The 19,807-nt window shown below is 44.6% G+C and overlaps 1 protein-coding gene across 4 annotated transcripts in view; it reads right to left on the bottom strand.

Annotated features, from left to right (window-relative positions):
- Positions 1–1,839: 1,839 nt before the first annotated feature.
- HACE1 (HECT domain and ankyrin repeat containing E3 ubiquitin protein ligase 1) overlaps positions 1,840–19,807 on the bottom strand; it is a 106,177-nt gene continuing 88,209 nt past the window's right edge. For all 4 annotated transcript variants that reach the window (XM_050949235.1, XM_050949237.1, XM_050949236.1 and 1 more), the window contains 5 exons: positions 10,710–10,841; positions 7,795–7,893; positions 7,453–7,523; positions 3,239–3,352; positions 1,840–2,773 (listed from right to left, as the gene is read on the bottom strand). In XM_050949235.1, the coding sequence (XP_050805192.1) occupies positions 2,671–2,773; positions 3,239–3,352; positions 7,453–7,523; positions 7,795–7,893; positions 10,710–10,841 (519 nt within the window). In that variant the 3' untranslated portion in view covers positions 1,840–2,670. The remainder of the gene's footprint in view (positions 2,774–3,238; positions 3,353–7,452; positions 7,524–7,794; positions 7,894–10,709; positions 10,842–19,807) is intronic.

The raw sequence follows: 19,807 nt of genomic DNA, 5'->3' as shown, positions 1-19,807 counted from the left end.
ATCTGAGACTGGGGGTGTGTTGGGGTCATCTTGCAGTATAATCAAGGCAGATGAGAGCTTGAGTGCAACCCATGTGTGGCCGGAAGGCTGGAGTTACACACAGACACTCAGGGTGTAGCCTGAAATGCAGGAGGGCTGTTTGTGAGCAGCGCCGGTGGGAGCTACTTCAGCAAGGGATTGCAAGACTCTCAGGATTGCAGGGCAGCTGCTCATTAGTCTGGATCGTACCCTAGTATGTCACAACAGGTTAATTAAGTGGAAGTACACACAGCTGCCAAGAGAAACAACACATGAATAGTGAAAAGTTTCGTTTCTCACCATTTATCTGTCAGAAATGGTGTGATTGGTGACACTGTAAAATGTAACAGAAAACACAGTTGCCATTCGCAATTTATCATACATGTACACCACCCTACAAATACTTTAGAGAGAACAGCATTTATTTAGCTCAACTAGTATTTACATTGTCTATGTTTAGTGTACCGTATGTAAACATCTGTGACCTTTTAAGATGCAAGGTGCCAGGGATACTACTTCGGAATTAAATATAATAATCTAGCTCCAATCTTTTACAAGTAAGATATTTATAAGGAAGCATCTCTCAACATAGGAGAAATATGGTAAAATGCGCAGGTCCCTATCTTTCTGTAGAATAAAACTGCAACATGTTTGATTAGCCACCTATAACTATACAAGAATCCATGTATAAATCAAGTGATTTGGAAACAATGTTTACTATTTGTTTGACAATACTATTATGTCAATAGGTAAAATCCCTTTAGTACATTAGCCCTGTATGTTTTGGTACAAAGTGGTTAGATTGTCCTATGGATCAAAATATTTTACTTCTTTGAAAAGAAATAACTTTTAAAAATAGTGGATTACTTGTGAGCGCTTTGTTCTCCTTTTCCCATGTTAATTACTGTCCTTTTACCATCACTGCTTGCTGTCCAGGATCATTAAGAATAATGTAAGGATTTAAAGACTCATTTGAAGATTTTCCAGACCTCTCTCCACATACATGGCAATCTTCTGCATCAATGGACTGTTGCAAATCCATTAATAGAAAAGTACAAGGCAAATATAAATACAAGTTTGAAAATTGTGCATTCAGTCTTATGCCATTTGATGTTTAGTGTTTTAGATCTTTCTTTTTAGCAGGCAGAGTTTTATGCTCTTTGCGAACAGCTGTACACTACAATGAAACAGAAAATGTGAGAAGTAAGTATGACAGAAATTACTTAGTCATTACAAAATAAAAGCACTTGCAAGCTAAACCTCAGATATAAGCAAAAAAATAAAAATTAAAAAAATCCCAGGTTAACTAGAAAAGGCAAAAGCTATAATTTCAGAGAAAGTAATGCTTATTTTACAGAAGGAAAAGATGGCAGTAACACTATGGAAAAGCCTTATGGTGCAGGACTTCATGTACAATCAGGGAAAAAATTTACCATGATGTATGAACTGAGCCTGTGTGTAGGTAGGTTGCCCTCTATACAAGCATCTTGTGATTTTTTCCCCCTCTAAAACAGTAGAGTCTCCAATAATTTAAAGAAGCTTTTTTCAATGTAATGTGAAGTGTTACTCAGAAGTGGTATGTTTTCTTTGCTAATTCTCTATGATAGTGGCATAGGATTCCTAATTATTACAGTCTGCTTGGTACCTCAATACATTCAAGCTTTTTTCCTTTGTGCAATGTGAAAGCCAACTCAAAGCAACAGCCTTTGTCAACACAATGAAAGGTATATACTCATGCAAATGATGGTGCAATGTGATTGTTGAGACCATTAATATATGAATTCAGTCCAGACAAAAAAACAAACAGTGGCCAGTCACAGATTCTGCTAAAATATTAAAATTTAATTATATCTTTTCTACATAGGACTATAGCAAGGCATGTGAAAAGGTATTCTTCGAATAAAGAACAGATATACATCTAAAACAATATATATAAGTTCTAAATTGCAAATTGACAATGAAGTCACAAATACTTTAATATTTAGTACAATATACCGTACATTTTCATATATAATATAAATTAGATCTTAATTCCATCTGCCATTTACTTTTCAGTGACAATGGTCTAAATTTTACATATTATATACACATTAAAATACTAAAAAGTTAAAAACCATTTAATATAGGTACAATTCAATAAGTGGGAAAATACATTGGATCTGTCATTTTGTACACTATCTAAATCAAACTTTCTATACAGTGTTCTCTGCAAAAATAAATGGCACTTTTACATGCAATAAGTCACACAAGTGTGTGTCTTAATAGCATATCATGTGAGTGGGAGGTCAACTAAAAGAAACTCATTCATCCACACAGTTGAGAATCAAATAAAATTGGTGGGAAACATTGACAAACCCACTCATCTTCGTGTTACGTTAATGCTAATGAAAATATGCTGCTTTCAATACTAATCTAACATTAAATAACAAAGATACAGTGTACTATGAAATTTAAGTCATGTAACAGTATCACAGACTTAGACAACATAATGGACAGGAAACAGATCCTTTATTATTATTATTATTATTTTTTTTAAGTCAGCCCTGTCTCTGAATCGCAGCATATAGGCTTGCTTTTGTGTTGATAGTTTCCAAAATTACTTCTGCCACTCTGAATTGCGCATCAGTAGTCAGATGAGTTTTCCAGACTTCATTATGCCATTGTGTAACCATAGCTTCCACAGTGTAATGCCACAAGAAGCCTGTTCTTAAGGATTTCTTTGCTTGGATATTCAGGTAACTTGAGCATGTTGATACTAAAATAAAAGCATCGCCATTAAATATGAGAAGTAGGAGTAAAAATTTGATTGTTTTGTACTAGGTAATTAATATGAAACTGTCCTCTTAAATATGTATTCAAATCAGAAAACCCTGAAGTTGTCATATTTATGAAAAAACACACTGCTGCATTGCAGTACCCTTCAGCATTCAAATGTACTGCAGGAAAATAAGTTCCCTGTGGTTTAAAGTAAAAAGCAATATAGTAATTTAGCTTGAAGCATCCCTTAGTGATATTGCACTGCCTTCCATTAACTACGTGGGAGTAGTTAAGGTTTTTCCTTCAAATATATAACTACTTATGGCTTAACAACCAGTTTTAGGTTTTCCTTTTAATTAGGTTGTACAAGAGGGTTGCACCTGAAGTGTAAAACAAATAATGAAAACAATGAAAGGATTCTGCTCAGTTTCTTAATGCATTTAAATGAGGCTATTTAACATACCATGTACTTGATGTTGGTAGCAAATTTCGAGTATATGGCACAGCTGCAATTGTGAAATTCTGCAATCCACTGCCACCCATTATATGGGCAAAGCCACCATGAGGAACCCTGGAACTGAAAGCATCCACCAATTATTAACACATTAAAAGGGTACTTGGGAGCTGAAAAACCAGCACACTATAGAGAGTTTGTATTGCCACATCTAATAACCAGTGCTAAAAAATGGTTACTTACCGTTCCGTAACTGTCATTCTTTGAGATGTGTTGTACATGCACCTCTAATGGAATGGACATGTGCAACTTGTACACAGTTCTCAGAGAACCTTCCCCACCCCCCCATCAGCAGTTCTTACTGGGGCAGCTCACGCACCCTCTACTGCCAAGTACCACTGCATGCCAGTAGAAGAAGGCAGAGTCACCCCAAGTCCCGTCAGCTCCTTCTTACTGGATAGATTCTGATAGAAAGGGGAAGGAGGGTGGGCTATGGAATGGACATGTACAACACACCTGAAAGAACAACAGTTACAGAAAGGTAGGCAACATTTTCTTCAAGTGATTGTACATGTCCATTCTATTATAGGTGATTCACAAGCAGATTAACATGGAGGTAGGATTGGACAGGCATTGTAAAACTGGCATTGTTCCTGGACTGATGAGAAACTGCATAATGAGCAATAAAAGTGAATACTGATTACTAGGCTGCTGCTTTGCAAATATCTAAATAGGTACTTGCGCTAGGAAAGCTCCTGAAGCTGTATGTGCTCTACTCAAATGAGCCAATCATCACAGGGTTGGCATGACATGAACTAACTGGCAGCACAAATAAATACGAGAGAAAATCCTCCGAGTGGAAACAGTGTGCCTATTACCCTGTCCACAAATCACAGTGACATTCTAAAGGGTCTGGTGCTGCCCAAGGAGAAGGCCAATGCTTTCCTCACACCCAACAAATGAAGATTCTCTTCATCTGTATGCATGTGATGCTTCAAGAAAAACATTAATCAGGCAATGTATTTGCTAATGTGGAAACTGGAAGCTACCTTGGTCAAGAATTTTGGGTGAGGGCAAAGGTAAACTTTATACTTATGGAACATGACACAGGGATGTTCTGAAACCAAGGCTCGAAATTCACCGATTCTCCTTGATGTTATAGCAACTAGAGAAAACACTTGCACACAGGGGTAGAGAGAGTAGGGACAGCATGTCGCAAGAGGTGCAAAGGGAGGCCCCATTCATTTTGTTAGCATAAGATTGAGATCTCATGGGGGAACAAGTCCTTATACTCAAGGGTATAATCTGTCCAACTCTTTTAAAAATCTGATAGCAGACTGCTTTTTTTCCAACCCCATAACTAGGGCCCTACCAAATTCACAACCCTGAAAAATGTGTCACAGACAGTGAAATCTGGTGTTGTGTGCTTTTACCTTCTACTATACAGATGTCACAGGGGAGACCAGTGTTTCTCAAATTGGGGGTCCTGACCCAAAAGGAGGTTGCAGGGGGTCACAAGGTTATTTTAGGGGGAGTTGCAGTATTAGCACCCTTACTTCTGCGCTGCCTTCAGAGCTAGGCAGCTGGAAAGCGATGGCTGTTGGCCAGGCACCCAGCTCTGAAGGCAGCACCCTGACAGCAGCAGTGCAGATGTAAGGGTGGCAATACCATAGCATGCCACCCTTATTTCTGCGCTGCTGCCTTCAGAGCTTGGTGACTAGATAGGGGCAGCTGTTGATTGAGGGCTCAGCTCTGTGGGCAGCAGCACAGAAGTAAGAGTGACAATACCATATCATGTCATCCTTACATCTGCGCTGCTGCTGGCAGCAGCTCTGCCTTCAGAGCTGAGGTCCTGGCCTGCACCCACTGTTCTCCAGCTGCCCAACTCTGAAGGCAGTGCTGCCGCCAGCAGCACCAAAAAAGTAAGGGTAACAGTACCGCAACCCCCGCTACAATAACCTTGCAAAACCCCTCCCCACACACACACAAAACTCCTTTTCGAGTCAGGACCCCTACAATTCCAACACTGTGAAATTTCAGATTTAAATAGATTAAATATTAAAATTTACAATCTTATGACCGTGAAATTGACCAAAATGAACTGTGAATTTGGTAGGGCCCTACCCATAACTACCCGATGGAGGATGGAATGCTGAAATCACTGTCAGATGTACTTTAATGGAACTGTCAGACCTTGCCATTTCAGGGGCAACAGATAATCCAAAAATGTGGAAGCCTGAACTGGAGAGAGATTTCTCAGCTGAGAGCAGGTAGAAAAAATGTTTCCATTTGACCAGGGAAGTATGTCCAGCTGCAGGCTTTCTGCTGTTCAGAAGCAGCTCCTGAATGATTTTCAAGCAAGTCACAGTGTTAGCTGTGAAGCATCCATGCTATCAAGTGAAGGGCCTGTAGGTTGGGACGGAGCAGATTGCCATAGTCCTGAGAAAATTACATCTGAACCTAATGGGAGAAGTAGAGGAGGCCTCACTAACAATGCTAACAGGTTGAGGATCACTGTTTCCAAGGCCATGTTGGTACTATTAGTATGAGGCAAGAATGATCCTGCTTGGCTTCAAATATGACCGACATTTACCAATAAAAAGCTGATGCTTCCAAGCCTGTCTATAATGCTCAAAAGGCCAAGATGATTTCTTGCTCACTGAAGAAACAATAGGTTTCCACCACCAACCATGCTTAGCCGAAACCTCAGACCATAAGCAGATACATCATAGCAGAAAAGTAATAGTAATCTGAGCCATTTCTGCCAAGTTCCAGTCCTACGCTTTAAAGGTATCAACAATATAAATTTAATTACTGTTAAAAAAAAGCTGTAACATCATAGCAGTAGGTGATCTGTAAACAAAGCAAACAAGGCTCTAACAAGGTTGGTATTAGTCAATTTCAGTGAACACGTCAGAATTCCCCTAGTTCATTAAGAAGGCTATAAACACAATGGATTCCACTTGCAGCACATATCCCAAACCAGTGCTTTTCAAAGTACCATTCTGGATTTCAGAATAGCAAAACTGGACTATTGCAAAAAATAGATTTCACTAATTTAGAAACACTAGAAACAGAGAACTGGAAGCAGTGCAGGTAGAATTACAGGAGTCAGTTCTGCAAGGGATGGAAGAACAGATCAAGACTCTCACTAATAACCCCCTAAACTGACCATGATCTTTGGAGATATTGTATCTATTAAGAGCTTCACTGAGACTAATGGGGGTAGGAGACATTTTTGGTGGCCCATCTATAGCTGTGGAACTCTTCGTGACAAGACTAAAGGATGACCACAAACTTGGTTCCCTCCAGGGAGGAATGCAATATCCTCTTTTGATTGCCTGCCCACAGAATTAACAGGAAAAAGAAAAATCCACTACTCTGTCATTTCAAAGATGTGGGAGAGAAGACAGAAGTCATTTTTCCTGTCCTTTAAATTCTACCTGCCTCCCAGAAACAAGGGTAAGAGAAAAATTAGGCCTATACACTAACCACTTAAGTGGTATAAACAGGATCTTCTGTTGACCTATTCTGCAACCAGGTATTTGAACCTTGCATGGAAATTGAGACATTCACTGACTCATGTACTCCCTATGGCAGGTGGAGCTCCTTAACTCCTCCTTGAATACAACTTCCCCATGAAAAGGGAGGCACAAGTGACTCATGACAGAAGGAACTAGTATTTCGGACACAGTCGTCTTGGGGGAAAACTCTTGGAACAGCCTAGTTTGGAGTGAAACTTTATATTGCATTGTTTATTTTAACTGCCAGTAAAAGAACCAACTTGGAAAGAAAAGTAGTTTGGACACTCAAGTGTGTTCTATGGTAGACCAGTATGACAACTGCCCGTTCAAATATGGATTTATGTACATATTTGTAAAAAACTCTCAGATATCACAACAATGGGCAAAAATTAGTATCTATGATAGCTAAAAAATAGCAAGTTAACCACACAAGAGGTATAATGCACAGGAATAAGCGATGAAATAAAACTAAGTGACTACCAAAATTACAGTAAGTGTTGACAAATACTAATTAGCCATTTTGGTGGTAACCAACAGTACAACTGTTTACAGATCAACTAATAGTAGACTCCCGAGTATTCAGGTTGCCCAGTTAGGTAAACAAACAGTTCTTGGTCATGAAATGTGTCTTTCCATTTGCAGTCCAGTTGACTCTAGAGTATTTGTAATATATGCAGTATAAACTGAAATATTTCTCACCTGCCAGTAACAAATTGTAATAGTAACACTCGCTCTTCCTGAGTTAGTTCTTCTACAACATCCCAGAACCACTAAATGAAAAATAAGTGTGTTTAATGGAAAAGGAAAAATTTTTTTTAATTTAAAAAAAGATATAAATAAATAAGGGCAAATTTAAAATCTGATGGTTTCAATTATGGAAATTAGCTCTGAGTCAGATTCATACCTTATTTTATTATGCGACATTCCCATCTTAAGTGATTTATAGAAATACTTTGGTTAATGTAAGCTTTTATCCAAAAGTAACTAAAACTTTGAAGGATTAAAATACAATATTCTCCATCCACTCAGCTGGGATTTTACCTGAATAACAGGGTCTTCTCTTTCATAACCACTTGTGTATTCTGTATTTTTTATCCAATCACTCACATCAATTTCTGGCATACCAGAGAGCAACAGCTCCTTCAGGGGGACAAAAACAAATCTTGGTTAGTCTTCTCTACAAACAATTAATTTTGAAGAGTGCAGTTGCTTTACTTAAAGAATAATCCAGAATTAAACCAAAATGCTTTTTCTGTTCCAATTTCCTTTCAATATTTCATTCCTAATAAATAAGATATCAATTCTTATAATACAAGATCCTTCAGTCTCCTACATTTTTAGACAGGCAAACCTTTGTGTATTATTTAATTCCACCTGCAAGTCATCAGAAGTAGAAATTTTATTACATGCAAGTGCAGTGTAAGCAAGGGAGCTAGTACAATCCTGGTACCAGAGTTCCACTAGAACCAACCTATCCACCCATCCTCCAGGCAAGGTGGATCTTTGCAGACTACCAGCCCTTCAATGCACAGAAATGGATTGGCTGAAAAACCTGTTACCTTGACTGGGAAAGTCTAGTGCCACAGCTAGAGGTAGTTTTTCTTTGCCCCTCTCTCCTGGAAAGGGGGAACCAACTTTCATCCTTTTTGGCAGAGATAATCCAAATCTATATCTGATCTAGCGTGAGACAGAAGGAAGACTGGCATCTTTCTAAACAGGCTATTCTCAGTAGAGTGATGGCAAAAATCCACCAAGTTGGAGGATCAACCTATGCTGAGACAATGAGAAGGGGAACCCTACCAATTCATTACTTCCAGACTAAGACAACTTAATATTTTAGATATGAAACTAGAAGTCAAAGATACAGTTTCAAAGTAGGTAAAAGCATTGTCTCATAGCCACCAGAATCCCTTTTAATAAAACAGCTTCTAAGTGGAATAGTTAAATGTATGAGGGCTGCCAAGTTTGTCTACACTGAACTACACAACTACATATTCAACCTTAATATAAAATACATTAAATGCCTTAGATCAGAATGAGAAATCCTTTGTGTTTTATTGTTTCACAAACTTCTGATACAGGAAAAAATTCTCTTGGAAAGCATACTTGAATATGAAAAACCAAAGCACTTGTGTAACTGGAAGACTGAGTTGTTGATTTCGTTTTGAAAAGTCTGAATCAGTTGCTATCTATACAATAAAACCTGGTAAAGATTTTACAGGTTAAGAAATTGTAAACCTGTAAGTGATCACCTGAAATGACAGGTTTTCCTTTTTAATAATAAAACATTATTTAAATTTGTAATAATATTTTTAAATGCTATATTAAAATATCAATGTCAGTTTTAAATATATAGAAGCACAAGTTAGTGATTGTACTACAAACTATTATTCAGAAGGACAAATTTGGAGCTTAAAGCTGTGTTTTGTTCCTTGCCCAGCAGGAGCTGAATGTGCTGTGGAGAAGAGAAGGACAGGGAGCAAAAGAGGCATAGTGCTCTTAACACTTGTCTGATACACCCTGCTGATATGAGGATGGAAGATCAGGTTCTAGACTGACCCCACCACCTTAATCAAGGTGACAGTGATAGAACAGGAGGGAGGGGAGAATATACGTAATGATCAAAAAAGCATCCCTGAGATGGGACAGAAGGAAAAAATGCTTAATGAACAGCAGAAAAACTTGTAAATGCCTCTCATTAGAACTCAGTGGACTGGCAGTACAGCATAATCTACAATATAGGGGGGTGAAGGAGAGGAGGGTAATTTCAACATTCTACCAAAAATAGCATATATAAATGAATTACAGGGCAATTTTTCAGATCCTTCAGATAGTGTGTCTAATGAACTGGTGTCCCCAACATGACAACTTGGAATTGTATTTGAGCTTGCATGTGTGCGCACATGTGCACTATGTACACCAGGATCTTAGGTGACCAGCAAGAGAAAGGACAAAATGCTGAAGAAATTGAAGTCTGTATTTCTTTGAAAGCAAGGGAAAGAAATTAATTTTCAGTGGCCTCTCTGTTCCCCCTCCCATGACACCCAAATGTGTGCACAAATACACATATATACTTTGCAGGAGAAAAACATGAGAGTGTTGTATAAATTTGTAACATCAGCACATATACGTAGTGGAGGCTGGAACTCTAATTTACCCTTCAGAATAAAATTAATGAGGCAAGACTGCATAAGAAGGATTTTTGTGGAATTTCTGTTCTGAATTTTCTGGTTTTAGTAAAATATTTGGGTGTTTAGTTTAACTACAATACTCCAATATAAGTAGAATTTCCAATCTTAAGTTGGAAAATATCTTTAATTTTACATTAAATAATATGTAATGCTTACAGATGATCTATATTTTTTACATTCAGTGAGACTCAGGCTCCTAAAGCATTATGAAAATTTTACACCAAGTCACTTTGTGGCTTAGGAAGAAGGAAAGAAGAGAAACATCCGAACAGATAGGAAAACAACCATGGAATATCATGGAAAACAGGCAGAAAAGGCCCTGACTGGTGGTCACTTTCTCCAAAGTACTAAGTATATATGCAGTCAGAAATGAAAAACGGAGCAACTACACAAAGTTTTTTAGGAAAGTAAATTTGATTCAGAAAGTAGGAAGTGAGAGTAAAGACAAATAAACTAGGCAATAGGAATGAAGTGTACTGAAGGGATTTATGGACACCACATGACATATTCACTTTCTATCTTGGGTATTACAAGAGTAAAGTCATGCTTTGTAACGAGCGACCAATACTACCGTCTTTCAGGAAAATGCTCACCTAAGGTAATCAGAGTGAACAAGGACAGAAGTTTCAGAGCAAGTCTATAGAAATGAAAACCAAAGCATGAATATCAAATCTCTTTCAAAACACGGAGCTTTACTTCTACCTCATTACATTAGCAATGAAGTGCTGAATACTGTCAGTTACAAATATAGGCACTGCTGCTTACCAGTTCATATTCATCAAAAAGCTGTATAAGAGAAGGTGGTATGAACATATGAAATCCTTGCAAAAAAGCATTTATCTGAGGCTGAATGGCTCTTGTCATTCGAAGTTCAGTAACAAGTTGGACATACTCAGCCTGCAATGAAAGATATTGAGAACATTAAAATGAGATTTTTATGGTAAAAAATACACCTCTCTCTCAATATAACGCTGTCCTCGGGAGCCAAAAAAAAAATCTTACCACTTTATAGGTGAAACTGCGTTATATCGAACTTGCTTTGATCCACCGGAGTGCGCAGCCCCGCCCCCCCGGAACACTGCTTTACCACGTTCTATCTGAATTTGTGTTATATCGAGTGGCATTATATCGTGGTAGAGGTGTATATAAAAATACATATGCATGAACATAGTCCTGCCTACATTAAGATTATAATTCGAAGTAAATTCTAGCGGTGGTTTTCAATGCATTCTTCACTCATCTAATTGAGGCTAGCAACTGCAGCACACATGGACACATTTTCAAAAGGCCTCTAAAAACAGAAACCTACAAAGTTTGAGCAAGTACCCTTCTATTTCCTTTTTGCCCATACAAATGTATGTAGCACAGCCATATTTTGTGAGGCATGTTTTTGGAGACTACTTCTGGAATGACAGTGCAGCACAGTTCCAGCAAGGGCCTGGACCTAGACCAAGAATGTTAATGGAATTTTACACTGTCATTTTCTGACTGAATGAACAATACAACCTCAAACATCAGTTTGGATGGAATTTCCTTTTCTAGTTTTTTAACTAAACAGGAGAAAAACAAAAGACCTACAATATGAAAATATTCAGTTGGACACCACTGATGTACTGTATCCCACACATTTTAAGCAATCTGCAAGTGGGAACCTCTCACTCTTCACCTTCCAAGATACACACTAAATGAAACAAGGCCTTGGCTCACTCCCTTTTTATCATTCAAAACTGCTACTACTATGGAGCAGTCAAAAAGGTAAAGGGACTTTCAAATGGGGGCAGAAAAACAGCTTCATCCAGCTTTACATTGCCTGGGCCACGAACACAGTGCTATGTGCTTGTGCACAGCCTGCCAGTCTATTCCAGCTCATCTTGATGCACATTGTATAAGTCTAACACATTCTCTTTACTCAATGCAGACATCTTTCTACTTGGGAATCTAAACTTATGCCAACACTTCTGAAAACTAAGTTAAATCAACTTTGGCTCTGAGTGATACATGCAGCAGCAGAGGGGAAAAAAGCAATACAGTACAGTACTGTATTAAACACAAACTACTAAAAAATAAAGGGAAAGTGTAAAAAAGATTTGACAGGGTAAGGAAACTGTTTTTGTGCTTGTTTCATTTAAATTAACGTGGTTAAAAGCAGCATTTTTTTTTCCTGCATAGTAAAGTTTCAAAGCTGAATTAAGTCAATGGTCAGTTCTAAACTTTTGAAAGAACAACCATAATGTTTTGTTCAGAGTTACAAACAAAAGACGGTTACTCACCTTTGTAACTGTTGTTCTTCGAGATGTGTTGCTCACATCCATTCCAGTTAGGTGTGCGCGCCGCGCGTGCACGCTCGTCGGAAACTTTTTACCCTAGCAACTCCAGTGGGCCGGCAGGTCGTCCCCTAGAGTGGCGCCGCCATGGCATCCGATATATACCCCTGCCGGCCCACCCGCTCCTCAGTTCCTTCTTGCCGGCTACTCCGACAGTGGGGAAGGAGGGTGGGTGTGGAATGGATATGAGCAACACATCTCGAAGAACAGTTACAAAGGTGAGTAACCGTCTTTTCTTCTTCGAGTGATTGCTCACATCCATTCCAGTTAGGTGAATCCCAAGCCATACCTAGGCGGTGGGGTCGGAGTGAGAAGTAGCGGCATGGAGCACTGCAGATCCGAAGGCCGCATCCTCTCTTGACTGCTGGACCAGGGCGTAGTGGGAAGCAAAGGTGTGGACCGACGACCAGGTCGCTGCCCGACAGATTTCCTGGATGGGCACACGGGCGAGGAAAGCCAGCGACGACGCCTGTGCCCTGGTAGAATGCGCAGTCACACGGCCCGTAGGGACGTGGGCCAGCTCATAGCAGGTCCTGATACAGGACGTTACCCATGAGGATAACCTCTGCGAGGAGATGGGAAGCCCCTTCATGCGGTCCGCTACTGCCACGAAAAGCTGGGGGGATTTGCGGAACGGTTTGGTCCTCTCCACATAGAACGCGAGAGCCCTACAGACATCAAGCGAGTGGAGCTGTTGCTCCCTGCCTGAAGAGTGAGGTTTCGGGAAAAAAACCGGGAGGAATATCTCTTGGTTGATGTGGAAGGCTGAGACCACCTTGGGGAGAAAGGCAGGGTGTGGCCTGAGCTGCACCTTATCTTTATGGAAGACTGTATACGGGGGGTCTACCACGAGAGCCCGGAGTTCCGACACCCGTCTAGCTGAGGTGATAGCTACTAGAAAGGCAGTCTTCCAAGAGAGATAGAGTAGGGAGCAAGTAGCTAACAGCTCAAAGGGGGGCCCCATGAGCCGAGACAACAGCAGGTTAAGATCCCAGGTTGGAGCAGGGAGTCGGACGTTAGGGTACAAACGTTCCAGCCCCTTCAGGAATCTAGTCACCGTCGGGTGAGAAAAAACGGAGCGGCCATCCCCACCCGGGTGAACGGTGGAGATAGCTGCCAGGTGGACCCGCAAAGACGATATCGCCAGGCCCTGTTGTTTGAGGGACCAAATATAGTCTAAAATATTGGCCAACGAAACTTCCATACGGCGGAGACCTTTCTCCACACACCAACAGGAGAAACGCTTCCACTTGGCCGAGTATGTCGCTCTAGTGGAAGGCTTCCTGCTGCCCAAGAGTACCTCACGTACCGGGGTGGAGCAGCGCAACTCAGAACTGGTCAGCCACGCAGGAGCCACGCTGCTAGGTGCAGCGACTGGAGGTCTGGGTGACAGAGAGTTCCGTGGTCCTGGGTGATCAGGTCCGGGTGAAGGGGCAGGGGAACTGGGTCGGCTATGGCCAGGTCCAGCAACATGGGGTACCAATGCTGTCTGGGCCACGCCGGGGCTACCATGATCACGCGGGCCCTGTCCCTGCGCACCTTCAGAAGGACCCTGTGGACCAGTGGGAACGGGGGGAACGCGTAGAACAAGTGGGTCGTCCACGGAATAAGGAAGGCGTCCGCTATAGACCTGAAAGGAGCAGAACGCCTGGCATTTCCTGTTCCCCCCGGACGCGAAGAGGTCCACGCGGGGACAACCCCACCTCTGGAAGATCGAGAGGGCGACGTCCGGGCGAAGGGACCACTCGTGCGAGAGGAAGGATCTGCTCAGGCGGTCCGCCAGCGTGTTCCGTACTCCGGGGAGGAAGGAAGCCGTGAGGTGAATGGAGTGGGCTATACAAAAGTCCCAGAGTCGCATCACCTCGTGACATAGGGGAGAGGATCTGGTGCCGCCCTGCTTGTTGATATAGTACATGGTCGTCGTGTTGTCGGTAAATACCGCGACACAACGACCCCGAAGCTGGTGACAGAACGTTTGACAAGCAAGGCGGACCGCTCTCAACTCCCGCATGTTGATGTGCAGCTTCACCTCCTGTGGGGACCACAGGCCCTGTGTTCTCAGGGTTCCCAGGTGGGCCCCCCAGCCGAGATCTGAGGCATCCGTCGTTAGGGACACCGAGGGCTGGGGCGGGTGGAATGGGAGTCCCGCACACACTACGGACTGGTCTAGCCACCAGCTGAGAGAATCCAACACCCCCTGGGGGATTGTGATCAGCATGTCTAGTGGTTGCCTTGCTGGCCGGTAATGTGCAATGAGCCACGACTGGAGGGGCCTCATGCGGAGCCGTGCGTATCCGGTCACAAATGTGCAGGCTGCCATATGGCCTAACAGGGTTAGACATGTCCGTATCGATGTCAAGGGGGCTGCCCGCAAGCGCTGAACGATCGCCGACAACGCCTGGAACCTTGGCAACGGCAGAACGGCCCTGGCTACGGTGGAGTCCAGGACGGCCCCAATGAACTCCACCCTCTGCGAGGGGAGCAGGGTGGACTTGTCCACGTTGATCATGAGGCCCAAGGTAGCAAACAGGCCGGTGATCCTGCGGACGTGGCTGCAAACCTGTAGCTCCGACGTACCCCGAATTAACTAATCGTCTAGGTAAGGGAACACGTGGATGCGACTGCGCCGAAGATGTGCCACAACGACGGCCATGCATTTTGTGAATACCCTCGGAGCCGTAGAAAGGCCAAATGGGAGGACTGCAAATTGGTAGTGAAGGCGGCCCACCACGAATCGAAGGAAACGTCTGTGGTGTGGCCATATGGCAATATGAAAATAAGCGTCCTGCATGTCGAGGGCGGCATACCAGTCTCCCGGATCCAGGGATGGAATAATGGTCCTCAGGGATACCATGCGGAACTTCAACTTCACTAGGTACTTGTTGAGCTCTCGCAGGTCGAGGATAGACCTGAGGCCTCCCTTGGCCTTGGGGATCAGAAAGTAGCAGGAATAAAACCCCTTGCCTTTCTCGTTTTCCAGAACCGCCTCTATAGCTCCTTTGTTGAGGAGCGTCTGTACCTCCTGTCGAAGGAACTGCTCGTGAGAGGGGTCCCTGAAGAGGGACGAGGAAGGGGGGCGGGAGGGAGGAAACGATACAAACTGCAGGCGGTATCCCGTCTGTACCGTGCGTAAGACCCAGCGGTCCGATGTTATTTGGGTCCACGCCTGGAGGAAAAACGAAAGGCGGTTAGAAAACGGGGGGGAAGGATCCGTGGGGGAAACTGGTACTGCGCCCTCGGGCGCACCTTCAAAACGAAGGTTTGGGCCCAGGCGGGGGTTTGGAGGTGCTTTGATTCTGCCCCCCTTGGTTCCCCGACTGTCTGCGCCTTCCATTCCTGCCGCAGCGCCTATTAAGGTCCTGCCGCTGGCGGAACTGGGGGTATGGCCGACGCTGCTGCTGTTGCTGCAGCCGGAAGGGTCTGCGCTGCGTCCCAGGCGTGTGCATCCCAAGGGAGCGCATAATGACCCGATTGTCCTTGAGACTTTTCAGTCTGGGGTCTGTCTTTTCCGAGAACAGGCCCTGGCCTTCGAACAGGAGGTCCTGGATGGTGTTTTGGAGCTCCGGTGGAAGGCCAGAAACCTGAAGCCAGGAGATGCGGCACATCGTTACCCCCGAGGCGAGGGTACGGGCAGCCGAGTCTGCAGCGTCCAAGGAGGCCTGCAACGAGGTTCGTGCAACCTTCTTGCCCTCGTCAAGAATCGCCGCGAATTCTTGACGAGCCTCTTGTGGCAGCAGCTCTTTGAACTTGTCCGCTGCCACCCACGAGTTAAAAGCGTAGCGGCTAAGAAGGGCCTGTTGATTGGAAACCCTGAGCTGAAGGGCCCCAGCCCAATAGACCTTGCGGCCGAGGAGGTCCATATGCCTGGCCTCCTTGGATTTGGGGGCTGGGGCTTCCTGTCCGTGACGCTCCCTCTCGTTCACCGACTGCACCACCAGGGAACATGGTGTTGGGTGAATGTGGAGGTACTCATAGCCCTTGGAGGGGGCCATGTACTTCCTTTTGACACCCCTCGCAGTAGGGGGGATGGAGGCCGGTGACTGCCAGATTGTATTGGCGTTGGCCTGGATCGTCCTAATGAAGGGGAGGGCGACCCTGGTGGGAGCATCGGAGGAGAGGATGCTGACGATGGGGTCCTCGATCTCAGAGACCTCCTCGGCTTGCAGGCTCAGATTCTGTGCTACGCGCCTGAGGAGGTCCTGATGTGCCCTGAGATCTAGCGGACGACGGCTATTGGAGGAAGTGCCAGCCACCGCTTCATCAGGAGAAGAGGATGAGGAGACCCCTGGCAAGAAAGTGTCCAGCGGGGGGTCCGCCTCAGCCCTCGCCTCTGGCTCAGGAGGAAGACCAGGGTCTTGTTGCTTCGATCCTTCCTCCCCGTCCGGGGAGGGAGGGGGGCGGGAAACGATGCCTCCGGCACCCTGTGCTCTGCCGTTGCAGACCTAGGAGGAAGCTGTTGGGGGCCCTGGGCTTGATGGTACGCCCAGGGTGTCCAGAACCCTCACTGCTGCGGACAATGGTCCTGTTGCGGAGGGTCTTGGAAGAGAGCCGCTTGTCTGTCGGTGCCCAGCGCGTATATGCTGTCCGCCTGTGATGACACCGACGGCTGTCTGGAAGGCCATGGAGGGGCCGACCGCGGCTGGTAAGAGTTTCCGCGGTCCGGCACCGAAGATGTTCTCGGTGCCGGGGACCGGTACCGGGAGTCATACCGGTGCCGGGATCGGGACCGGGTTCTGTCTTGGTGCCGGGATCTGGACCGGTACCGGCCGCTGCTTCGGTGCCAGGATCTGGACCGGGACCTGCCACCGACGCGGTGTCGGGAGGTCGACCGGGACCGGGACCTGCCACCAGCTCGGTGCCGGGAGGTCGACCGGTGCGCTGAACGACGGCGAGACTGGCTCCTAGAGTCCCGGTGTCGGTATCGGCGGCTGGAACCAGACCGTGACCGTCTGGAGGCCGATCGGTGCCGCGAGTACGACCGGTACCGCCGAGGGGAGCGGTGCCGGGACTGAGAGCGGCGGCGGGATCTCGAGCGACCGTGGCGTCGGGACCTCGATCGCGAGCGTGAGTCCCGAGACGGGGCCTTCATCATGGGTTTGCCCCTGGACGCTACCCGCACCAGAGGTACCGGGGGTGGCGGCTGAGTTGACTCAGTCAGGGCAATGAGGTCCCGTGCCGAGGCGAAGGTCTCTGGAGTCGATGGGACCAATAGCTCAACCCCAGATCTTATGGGGGAGCTCGGCGGGACCGGACTTGATGGACCCACCGGGCCCGGAGTCGACAGTGCCGGTAGCACCGCGGCAGATGTCGATGCCGGGCACTCCACTCGAGTCTGCCTGGATGGAGTTGCAGACTTCGAGGGTCTTGTTTCTGCACCCGGTGCCGGGGAGTCTTTCCGGTGCCGGTGCGATCCGGTGCCGGTGTAGAGATCACGGTCTGCGAAGCTGCTGGGTCAAGTGCCGCTTCCATTAGGAGAGTCCTAAGTCTCTGGTCTCTCTCCTTCTTTGTTCTGGGCTTAAAAGCCTTGCAAATGCGGCACTTGTCCGACCTGTGCGATTCCCCCAGGCACTTTAGACACGCGTCGTGAAGGTCGCTGGTCGGCATAGGCTTCTTACAGGCTGCACATTGCTTAAAGCCCGGCGAACCAGGCATGAGCCTGGTGCCGGGTGCCAGGAAGGGCTATGGCCCAAACCGGCTAACAACTATGTACAATATTATTTACACTATAAACTATATAACTAACTATACTTAACCACTAACTAACAACGGTAGAACAAGGAGAGCTAGGGACGTGGAGGACAGCTATGCCGCGCTCCACAGTTCCAACGACCGACACGGCGGTAAGAAGGAACTGAGGAGCGGGTGGGCCGGCAGGGGTATATATCGGGTGCCATGGCGGCGCCACTCTAGGGGGCAACCTGCCGGCCCACTGGAGTTGCTAGGGTAAAAAGTTTCCGACGAGCGTGCACGCACGGCGCGCACACCTAACTGGAATGGATGTGAGCAATCACTCGAAGAAGAACTTCCATTCCCGAGGTGTTCGTAACTCTGAGGTTCTACTGTAAGTCTAAAATGACAACATTTAAAAAATATCCCTATTTTGAGAAGCTGCCCAATTTCAAAGAAATCCCTTATACTTTATTCTAACAGGAATTAGTAGTCTCTTCAAAACTGGAAGAAATTCTCTTTTCAGGGTAAAAGTAGTAGTAACGTAAGAGTGAGATGAATGATTAGTTAAATGTTTGTGAAGTGCCTGCAAAAGGAGAAGGGTGAAGATGTACTTAAGTAAACCAAGATTCCAGTCTCTTCCAAGGACACCACTGAATGGCAGGCTAAACCAGGTTGAGGGAACCTATGGAGAGACAGACACCTCTGGAAATACTCATTTCCAATATGCATGGGACTGGGAATGGCTTAACAACACTTTTCTAGATGTCCAAAAAGCTACAATCCCTCAGTTGAGGATGAAGGCCATAATGGTTTTAAAAAGCAAAACCACAAAACTGATTTAACAGGGAAGAGAAGGTGGCTATAAAAAAATTGCATACAAGGAGGATGTTAAACAGCAGCTATTAAAGTTTGACATTTTTAAATCAGCAGTTCCAGACAACCTGCATCCAAGGGTCTTAAAAAGCTGGCTGAAGAGCTCATTGGATTGGTAATAATGATTTTCAGTAAGCTAACATACCAGGGAAGTCCCAGTAGACTGGAAGAAAGCTCATTATGTTTCAATATTTAAAAAGAAACAGGATGACCCAGGTAATTATAGGCCTGTCCGTCTGACATTGACCCTGGGCACGATAGGAGAACAGTTGATATGGGAAAGAAGGGTAACATAACTAACATCAACCAACATGGGTTATGGAAAACAGAGTCTATCAAACTAACTGGATATCTTTTTCTTATGAGATTACAAGTTTGCTTGATTAAGGCAATAGTGTTGATGTAGTATACTTTGACTTAGTCCCAACATGACATTTTGATAAAAAACTAGAAATATATAAAATGTACCTGTCACTCGTTAAATTAATTAAAAGCTGGCTAACTGATAGGTCTCAAAATGTATCTGTACACAGGAAATAATAAAATGAGTGTTTTTAGTGAGGTACAGCAGGGATAAGTTCTTGACTCTTACTATAATGTACTTATTAAACATGGAATAAAACAAAATAACTGATAAAGTTTGCAGATGACAAAAATTGGGGAGTGGTAAATAATGGTGAAGAGGACAGGTTACTGATAAAGAGCAGTCTACATCGCTTAGTAAACTGGGCACAAGCAAACAAGATGCACTTTAACAGGGCTAAATGTAAACATTTACTTACATAATGGAAGGCTCTCTCCTGGGAAGACACTGAAAAGGATTTGAGGGTTGTGGTGGATAATTAGCTGAACATGAGCTCCCAGTGTGCCGCTGTGGCCAAAAGGGCTAATGTAGTCCTTGGATGCATAAACAGGGGAATCTCAAGTAGAGGCAGAGAGGTTATTTCACCTCAGCGGCTGAATACCATGTCCAGTTCTGGTATCCACCATTCAAGA

The sequence above is a fragment of the Gopherus flavomarginatus genome, chromosome 4, assembly GCF_025201925.1.
Source record: "Gopherus flavomarginatus isolate rGopFla2 chromosome 4, rGopFla2.mat.asm, whole genome shotgun sequence".
NCBI lineage: Eukaryota > Metazoa > Chordata > Testudines > Testudinidae > Gopherus > Gopherus flavomarginatus.
The sequence above is the reverse complement of the archived record's forward strand: the minus strand, read 5'-3'. Positions and strand labels throughout refer to the sequence as shown.